Source organism: Drosophila innubila, chromosome X (genome assembly GCF_004354385.1).
Source record: "Drosophila innubila isolate TH190305 chromosome X, UK_Dinn_1.0, whole genome shotgun sequence".
Classification (NCBI taxonomy): Eukaryota; Metazoa; Arthropoda; class Insecta; order Diptera; family Drosophilidae; genus Drosophila; species Drosophila innubila.
The window spans coordinates 25,726,562-25,736,840 of NC_047626.1; the positions used below are offsets into that span (position 1 = coordinate 25,726,562).

General features: G+C 36.9%; 2 protein-coding genes across 2 annotated transcripts; both read left to right on the forward strand.

Moving 5' to 3' along the window:
- The first annotated feature begins 318 nt into the window (after positions 1-318).
- On the forward strand, positions 319-5,992 carry LOC117793960 (voltage-gated potassium channel subunit beta-2). Its single transcript, XM_034634426.1, has 9 exons — positions 319-411; positions 496-649; positions 701-896; positions 1,708-1,754; positions 2,794-3,112; positions 3,180-3,307; positions 3,648-3,988; positions 4,061-4,279; positions 5,697-5,992. Exons 1-9 carry the CDS (start codon positions 331-333, stop codon positions 5,796-5,798), a joined length of 1,587 nt encoding a protein of 528 aa, XP_034490317.1. The 5' UTR covers positions 319-330; the 3' UTR covers positions 5,799-5,992.
- Positions 5,993-5,997: 5 nt separating this feature from the next.
- Positions 5,998-7,855, forward strand: LOC117789142 (ataxin-2 homolog). The gene has a single exon (XM_034628205.1). The coding sequence runs from the start codon at positions 6,018-6,020 to the stop codon at positions 7,038-7,040; it is 1,023 nt and encodes a 340-aa protein (XP_034484096.1). The 5' UTR covers positions 5,998-6,017; the 3' UTR covers positions 7,041-7,855.
- The last annotated feature ends 2,424 nt before the right edge of the window (positions 7,856-10,279 follow it).

Below are 10,279 nucleotides of genomic sequence, written 5' to 3' on the forward strand. Positions count from 1 at the left end.
AACTTCAAAAATAATGAATACAAACAAAGTCATAAGCATACATACGTGTATGTATATACATGTGTATATATGTTAATCGATCTTAACTCGTCTCTATATCAAATATAGTATCCAAAGCAACAAATTTTTGACTGGACTTGCCTTAAAGTAGCAGCTTTAGCTGGAATCAAGCTGTGAAAACATTTAAATTGTGATTATTAGTCAAATTTTAGTGACGTAGTGTACAAATAAAATAATGCAAATAAATTGATATACATACAACGGAAGCAACAAAATCAGCAACAATAATGACAACAGACGTTTCGAGCTAAATGACTTGAAAGTTCAAAGATGTCCATGGTTTGCAGTCTGAACAGCGATGGCAGCCAGGCCAATACGACGTCCAATTCAGCTGCTACTGCAACTGCAACAGCAACCACAACAACAGCAACTGCAACAGCGAGTGCCACTGGGAATGCAGCTGCCACAGCATATGACTACACGCAACAACAACAGCAACAGCAACAAAACATTGTTGATACACCCAATGCCAGCACCCCGTTGCTACTCGGCCATGAGTCCATGAGCTTGCCACCCGATGTGAGTGCCACAAGCATAACGGTACTGCCACCGCCAACTCTGCTGCCTGGCACCGCAAACTATTCAATCAGTGTGACAGAGACACCATCCGCATCCGCATCCGCAACAGCATCAACTACAGTTGCTGCTGCCACAGAGACCATGTTGAGCAGGAATAACGGCACTTTGGCGTTGCCAGGTGGTTTGAATTTCGTCATGGGCGCCACGGTGACCACGAATGTGGTTGGTGCCGGCGGTGCTGCAACGGCAAATGCCAATGATAACAACAACAATATGGATAATGCGAGCGACGATTCCAATCCGGTAACAATTTACAGGTAAAGCTAGTGTCAGCTATATATAGTTATCGATAAGCTATCGATTCGTCAGACCGATGATGGCTGTTCTTCACTCATAATTCATCATCGATCGTAACGATAAAAGTTTTTGTAATGCTATCAAATACATGAAAGTTACATTGCTTTTGTACTAGCCCGATTCCAATTTACAGGCAATGTTATCGATGAGTTATCGATACCCCATATAGGTTACTGTACTACCGACCGACGCAACGCTCCTAATTATATGAGTCTCCTGTAAATATTGTTATCGATATCTTGTTAATCATTTTTAAAGTTATCTCTTTAGATGCTAAGAGTATTGTTATCGATATGTTAGCTATCGCTTCGAAATATCGATAATCGATTGGGTTATCTATTCGAATCGAGCACTATATCAGATAAAATAAAAATACCCATAACAACATATTTTATTCTTAGACACGTTTATTCAAAGTCCTTTTCAATTATAAGTGTTTGACGTAAAATGTCTGAGATTTTAAATGGTCCTTAATAATTTTATTAGTTGCAGTTATTACAGATTGTATTGCAATTGTATTTTTCTTTAATTTATGAAATATTATAGGCAATGTAATAAATAAAAGACTCTGGTAACCGTCAATGAATATATTTATTAATATCTGGCAGCAGTTTAAAGAAAATCCTCTATAAAATCTTTTAAGATCTCCTATAAGCAAATCAATATAATAAATAAATACCAATTTCTAAAAATTTTGTATTAAACTTCTATACAATTTCACCGTTTTTTTCAATCGATTATGATATTATTGTATTGTCGCTTCAATTGCAGGTGCCGGGCTCCGATAGCGTCACTCGACTGTATGGAGGAGTTCAGTGGTACGGGCGGTCATCTTGATTTCGGTATCGAATTTCTCACTATTATATAACCTTATAATTTTTTGTTCTTTTAGTTGATACTCTTCGATTGCTTGGCTTGTTATCTATATATCTTATACATATATGTATACAATTTTCTATAATCACATATGTACATTTTCAAATACATATAAAAGACGCACACAATTCAACTCTGACTAGTGATGCACGCTTATTGAGTCCTCTGATCATGGTACGACTCACGACTCACGACTCACGCAGAGAAAAACTAAACAAACAATTTTCCATAAAACGAACACTGGAACTCCCGAATTGGAAAACCAAAATACCTAGTTACTAACCAGTTTCCTGCCTGTCTTATTGACCAACTGCATGTACATACTACATACATTTATTCAGTTTCATTTTAATAAAAAAGGTGAAAATAATTAAGGTTTCTACTTTCCGATTGTATTACTCGTATTATTATAAGTTAAATTTTGAAATCTATATCAATTCCTAGTTGGATATTTAAAGTTACTGGAAAACCAGTATGGAAAATATGGAAAAGGAAGAAAAAATAAAACAAAAATAGAAATAGAAAAGAAAAGAAAATACATTTAGTTCAGCTTTCATTATATTTACTGTATTCCCTATTGGATCATGGCCTGATGCACAATTTGCCTTCACATTTAGTATAGACGGCTGACTTAAAGAAAAGTTAGACATTTGATTTTAATTTGTAGAAGTTCTAAAATTTTTTTTTTTTTATTAGTACTTCCAACTTATATATAATTAAATTCTCATTTTTATAGTTAATATGTGGGCATTTACATATATTATTCGTAGTTCTTGGATTCTTTTGATTTTGTTGTTTACTGGTTATTGCACGTTTTTGAGACCGGAAAACAGAATGTTAGTCTTGGATATTGCTAACAATGAACTGAATAATTATTTCCCGATTGCATGCTAACCGAAAAATCACAAAATCCAACCCAACCCTGACATACTGATATCAATATGTTGGACTGTTGTTGCCCAACCCCGCCAACCGCTACAGGCCGTTCGATAAGCCTCGGCTCCAATCCGGCGCTTCCGTTGCGACACGGCTCGACACCGACACCGGGATTGCGCTACAAGAATCTCGGGAAGAGCGGTCTACGCATATCGAACGTGGGCTTGGGCACCTGGCCGGTCTTCTCGCCGGGCGTCAGTGATGAGCAGGCCGAGGCCATACTCAAATTGGCCATTGACAGCGGCATCAATCTCTTTGACATCTCCGAGGCGCATTCGGAGACGGAAATTGGCAAAATATTACAGCGTACCGGCTGGAAGCGTACCACATATGTGATCACAACAAAGGTCTACTGGAGCACCAAGTGAGTTGAGCACTTAATGATCGATAGATAAAATAAGCCAAATAACAATTTATCGATTTATTTGTAGATCTGAGGAGCGGGGACTTTCCCGTAAACACATTATCGAATGCGTGCGTGCAAGTTTGCAACGTTTGCAGTTGAACTACATCGATATTGTGATCATCCATAAGGCGGATCCCATGTGTCCCATGGAAGGTGGGTAGTCCTTGACCTCACTATGACTAACCCTCAATAATTTATTGAAAAAAGTAATAGTTGAATAAAACAGTTCAATTAGTATATATAGTACAAATGAAATTTAAATGTTAAACTGAAAAGATACAAATTCTATGGTAAAGCCTATTATAAAGATACTTATATTTATCTATATATCCAATTTTCTATACCTTTTACTGCCAATTCAATTAGTATATACTAATGAAATTTAAATGTTAAACTGAAAAGATACAAATTCTATGGTAAAGTCTATTATAAAGATACTTATATCTATCTATATATCCAATTTTCTATACCTTTTACTGCCAATTCCTTGTAGAAGTGGTGCGCGCCATGAGCTATGTCATCCAGCAAGGCTGGGCCATGTATTGGGGTACAGCGAGATGGTCTCAGGTGGAGATCATGGAGGCGTATACGAATTGTAGACAATTTAATTGCATTACACCGATTGTTGAGCAGTCCGAGTACCATATGTTCTGTCGGGAGAAGTGTGAACTCTATTTGCCAGAGATGTACAACAAAATTGGGGTTGGCCTAATGGCCTGGGGACCACTGTCCATGGCCTTGAGCGATACACAGAATGGGGACAAGCTCTTTCTGCCCAAGGGATCGTTCAAAACGAAGAGCTTCTCCTGGACCGAAGATGAGATCAATCGGAATGTAAGCATGTGTATCCAAAATTATTCAAAGAACACCCGAATTCATAACATTTATGCATGCCCTTCTTTGCAGGCTGCTTTATCGCCGCAGGGCAGTTGGGGCAAGGATCGTATTGAGGAGGGACGACGGCATTGTGATCGTTTGCGGGATTTGGCCGCATTGGCCGAGAAACTTGGCTGCAGTCCCACGCAGCTCTCTATTGCCTGGTCGCTGAAGCATGAGCCCGTTCAGTGCCTTCTGCTGGGCGCCACATCGGCGGAGCAACTGCATCAGAGTCTCCAATCGCTGCAGGTGAGCTGAGCACATTTCTTTTTATTTTTTACTTGCTACGCCATGGGAACAGGGAAGGTCACAGGCTGATAAAAGCTATATTCGATCATTAAAGTTAGTACTCGTACAATCAATCGCGACAAGGCGGTTATCAAAATCGTAATCGACGATGATTTCTAAGAAGGATTTTCCAAGTAACCATGGTTCTAAAATCAATATTACTATAACTTTAATGGAGAAGTTTATGTGTATTTTATATTTATTTATTTGATACTTGTCTGTTAGGTGGAACTAACCTCAAAAAAAAGAGAAAAAAAAAACCACAAATTGAGCCCGATTTATGATAAATTTAGAGATAAGAATTAGTTGGATCGGACAAGTAGAAGGCAATTATAATTAAAGAAATACAGGCTCCTAATATTGTTGAAACAAACAGACAGTTAACTGCAGTTACCCTTAAAAAATAAATACCCGTATAACTTCTCCTTAAAAAGTGGAAGCTCGATATTGATTTTCTTGGGAAACTCTTCTTAGACTTCATCGTAGATTACGATTTTGATAAAGAGAGCGTAATACGAGGATTTTTTGAACAACACTTTCTGCTAAAAAGCAGTCGGTGTCGTGTGAACACACAACGTTTTAAGGCGTTGGCTAAAAACCGACGCTCACCGATGGAAATAGAACACGTCCTATTCCATCGGTTTGTTGCGTCGGTCAACTCAACCCACTAAAATGCATACAGAAGTGATAGATTGCTGCCAGATTTTATGAGAAATTAACTGATGGCATCTCTATGTGAAAATCGATGCGAATAATGTGAATGGCAATGTTTACCGTCGGTGAAAAAAAGTCTGTTAAAAAGGTTTTGTTCCAAAACTAAAATTTACATGTTTCTGCATAATAATATTGCCCAATAACATATTTAAAACTTCGAGAAAAAAATCATGTAATAATAATGCATCTTAAGCCAAATTTAGATTATTTCTAAAGTAAGATTTTGTTTAAAAAAATCAAGAGAAATTTAAAGCAAAAAAAAAAAATTTTTTTTATAAGATTGAATCAAGGTTCGAGACCGAACCTTGAGTTCAGGAGGTATATAAGCCGGTTCACGAACCGAACATAAGTCTTTCTCTATGGTATTATGCTGGTTTGCAGCCTTTATAACAAAACTTATAAATTAGTTTTGAGACGCTTTGTTTTGTAAAAAATCATCCCAAATTGGACAAAACTTTTGACTTGTAAAGTTGTTAGATCAAAAATCGGACCAACTTCAAACTTCATAACTCTGTCCAAGTCCAACTGATTTTGTAACGAAACTTAATTTTTATCATGGTTAGGCATGTTATTTCTTGATTCTTTGATCTGTAATCTGCAATAAATATACGTATATATATTTTTTTAAGTATTTATAAATATTGTATCTGTCATCTGTTTGCAGCTTTTGCCGCGTTTATCATCGAGCGTGATGCTGGAATTGGAACGTATTTTAGAGAATAAACCAGTGCGTCCGCCAATGATATCAACATTGGCGCTTCGGTGACAATCAGCCTGCCCGCAGGGACCGCTGAGCCTCAGCGGCGGCGGACCCTGCGGTGCCGATTCGCCGAAGCATGAGGAGGAGGCGTTCATTGAGGAGGCGGATGCCAAGGAGGCAGCCAAGCAGGGTTTCTGTGTTATTCAGTGACGAAAGGAGTCCTTAGATAATGATAATAAATTTTTGAAAGTGATTAGCAGTAAAACTAGCCTAAGTAGTAATACTATGACAACAACAATAAGCAAGCATGAGGTACAGCAGCAGCAGCAGCAACAACAACATCAGCAGCAGCAGCAGCAACAACATCCCATGATAACAACAACAGCAACAACAGCAACTACAGCAGCTACAGCAGCCAACACTGGACCACTGTGTGGTGCCATGCAGCTACAATTCGATACGCTTAACAACAATGACATTGCCCCAGTCACCGCCAGCTGTGATGAGCCGCAGTCCGCCGTCGACACTGCCCAAAATGCATTGCATCATGCATCGCAGACAAAAGTGCTTAAACGTCGCTCCTTGCTCAATTTCAAGTCCTTTGATTTTCACATCAAGTCCTTGTACAGTGGCTTGCGTGTTAGTGGTGCGGCCACAGTGGGTCACAAATCCGCATCTGCATCTGCCTCACAATCGCAGTCGCAATCGCAATCGCGTTCCTCCTCGTTGGACGTCGGTGGCATTTTGGATGCCCCAGTTGCAACTCAACGTCGCATACCGCCGCATTTGCGCATCGAAGGCGTTGACGCGGAGCCGGATCCAGATCCGGATCCGGATGCAGATCCGGAATCGATGAAACTACTGCTCGATTATACCGCATCTCCGTTCACGCCGAGACGCAATTCGAGCACCCAGCTGCTGCCCATCAATCGTGGCTCGTCCTTATTGTCGCCTTACTATTTGTCACCCTACATGGCCGTTGGTGGTGCAGGCGGCGGCGGCGGTGCTGGTAGTATTGGTGGTGCTGGAACCACAGCAGCTGGCGATGACTGCGGTTCGGGGAACATACGACGCTCCTCGACCTCGGACATTGTCAACTGTCGACGACGCGGCTCCACGGCGAGCGGCAACAGCCGGCGGCCGAGCACCTCGGATCTGTTGAGGCGGGCACGCGAGAGGCGTGGCAGTGAGGCGCGCATGGGACGCAGCGTGTCGCACAGTGGCATGCGTGGCATGGGCGGCGGTGGTGTTGGTGGTGGCGGTGGCGGTGGCTGCATGGGGGGTCGACGCACCAGCATGGCGTTCTAGACATCAAGCGGCTTGTATTCAAAATCAGCTGACACAAAATGGCACTTATGAAATTTTTAGAAACTAACAATAACAACAACATAGATACAAAAACTACAACAACATCAGTGAGTAAGATGGTATTTTTTTTTTTCAAAGCAATTGAAGTACTTACATACATGTACGCAATACTATATTATAAATACGAAATGCCTAGAGTAATACAGATCATTTGAGCTCACCTAACCTCACTTTCGGTCCACAACAGACGCTGCATACTATAACCATCTCGTTCACTCTAACGTTTACCTTAATCCCATGCAACTGTCTTTATTCTATCGCTAACTCTTTCACTCTCGCTCGTGAATTTAATATCATTGCTTCGTTCTCTCCCATTTTTGATGACAATATTAGATCCTAACTATTCAGAGCTATTAACAATTTTGTTTAACTTGTTTAGAATGCGCTTTCGCTATTTGCTTTATGAGTATTACACACACACTCACATACACACACAAGCACGATGAATAATAATATTTAACAAAAAATAAAAGAAAAAACTGAAAAGCAAAAGAAAACATTAACCTTATGTGAATGCTCATATCAACTTAACAGAAAAGCAAATACAAGAAAAAAATACATAAAAAAACGAAGCTTTTTTTTATTAAATTAGCTAAATATAATTAATAATTATAACTAATATTAAGCTTAGACGGCGAACAGCGATAACAAAATTCATCAAATAAACAATTTTAGCTAATGAACAATTTGAATCAAATCTTATATAGGACATACAGCATTATGTAGTTAAAAATCAATTTGAACTTAACAACAAATAGAAGAAAAAATATTAAGAATCAATAACGTGTTTTTTTTTCTAAGAAAGAACAAGATTAAACAAATGCCTTTTATTAACAACAACAACAATGAATAAGAAGTTTATATATTTTAAATACGTGCATAATAAATAATAATATGGAATTAAATTGTTAAACATAAAATGCAGCAATTTATATGCAACAAGAAGCAAAACAAAAAGTAAATAAATAAATATATCCCTGCCTCACACACACAAACACACACATAAATACACACCCAAGCACACACACACACACACACACACGTACATCGCTCAATACACATTTTGTTAACAGATTTTTCAGTCAGCCTTGAAATACTTATGCATATATAATGATAGATACATATGTAGATACATAGATACATGCATAATTGTGCTAAGTATTTAGTATGGTTGTATATATACAACACATATTTACAAATACATATACAAATCCATGCATATGCGTATATATATACACATACATACAATACATGCATACATGTATATATGTATATGTCTTATCATTCAAGTACATAAAGTCTTTTCACATACGGACTGTGATTTCACGTAAAGTAAAATATACATATAAATATATATACATATATATATAAAAAAAATTAATAATAAATAATGATTTGAATATTATTAATTATAATATTAACTAATTAATTGTAATGTAAATCACTTAGATTAATCAACACTGAACGAGTCAGCAAAGCTCATTAATAAAAATAAAACAATATTTAATACATGATACAAAAAAAATTAACTGAGCTCTAACATTTTTAGACCAGTTAACAATTTGCAAATAACACCAACAGCAATAACAACATGTATAAAAGAAAGAAGAAAGATAGAATGACAGAAAGTGCATAACATAATTGACACTGTATGTATTCACAATTAAAATGCGTTTGCGTTTGCCTTAAAAACCATATAAAATAATATCTAATTATATGTATAACAGTTTAACAGTTATTACAGTGTATGTACATCAAGTAATTCATTGCTAAATCAGGCCGGTTTCCTCAATCTTCAGTTGAATTACGATTGAGCTGTTGCCTGATTCTCTCACTCTCACACTTTCTCTTCGTCTCTATTTCTATCCCTTGCTCACCTACTCGAATTCCCTAAATCTCTCTCAATCTATCGCTGTCTCTTTTCTTTTCTTAATGCTAACTGGTGCTTGAGAAATCGTGCCTACATTAGTAATAATGCAACATAAGATGTATGCAAAATGTGCAACATTATTGTAATCGTATATTAAATATATGCAACATCATGATGATATTTCAAATTAGTTCAACAAACAACGGATAACGGTACTTTTTTTAAATTACCTTAAGAATAACATTTGCATTTTTTTGTAGTTAATCCGTCCTCAGTAACGGCCAACAGTTGGGAAGTGCGTTCGCCATAGTCGAAAATACTCGACTATTTAATACCCTGTACCCAAAACAAATTTGATCATCCAATCAGCAGCAGATTCAAACTTCGTAGTGTGGCATAAAACTAATAAACAAATACTTTAATATTAATTAAAACACGTAGTGCATCCGAAGATATTCTTATAATAATTATGAATATTATATACAAAAATAATACGAGTAGATTAAAGACACAAAAATTTTACTAAAGAAAATTTAAAAAAAATTAGGAGAAAATAATAAGAATTACAATTAGACTGGAGAAGAAAGGATAGACGGAAATAGCTTTATGGACTCAAAATAAATTTAAGCCGATCAATTCACACATAATACATACATGGAGCCTGATACGTCTATGTCTGCAAAAACTGATAACTATTAGACCCGTTCCAGATTTCACTTTCACATCAATCACGCAAATATTTCACATCACAAGCAAATATCGAAAGTGGAACTGAAACTGGTCTGCATAAAAGTAAGGCACATAAATCAGATTAAAAGAAGTTAGTTTAATTTTAAAAAAGCCTATTGAAATACCCTGTGCCCGTTTCTACATGGGGTTACATTAGTTTGTGTGATTCTGACTAACTTTCGATGCTGAATTAACTATATGCACATATATCATATTGTTACATTTTATTTGTTTGCCCGATCCTATCTTCAGTCTTTGGGTACAGGGTCCTAAGATAAAGGATGGTGGGCGAAGTACGTTGTATGTTTAAATGGATTGATGCCAATGGAAAGCAATAACAAGCGATAGAAAGTGTCGGTAAAATGTTCAACTAATTAGTAAATGAATGAAGCAATAAAAAAAAACAACAACTAAAACAAATCAACACAAAATAATTAGCAGATGCATTGTAAATGTTATTTTTTGTCAGTTGTTATTAACCTGTAGCTAGTAAATTATAATAAATAATAGAAATCATATGAAGAACTTTATAAAATGCCAATTATAGCATGTTAAAGCAAAGAAATGAAACAAAAAGTAT

Coding starts and splice junctions, on each gene's coding strand:
- LOC117793960 (XM_034634426.1), top strand. CDS start 331: ATGTCCATGGTTTGCAGTCTGAACAGCGATGGCAGCCAGGCCAATACG. Junction 650..700: donor CACCGCAAACTATTCAATCA/GTGTGACAGAGA, acceptor CATCAACTACAG/TTGCTGCTGCCACAGAGACC. Junction 4,280..5,696: donor AGAGTCTCCAATCGCTGCAG/GTGAGCTGAGCA, acceptor ATCTGTTTGCAG/CTTTTGCCGCGTTTATCATC.
- LOC117789142 (XM_034628205.1), top strand. CDS start 6,018: ATGACAACAACAATAAGCAAGCATGAGGTACAGCAGCAGCAGCAGCAA.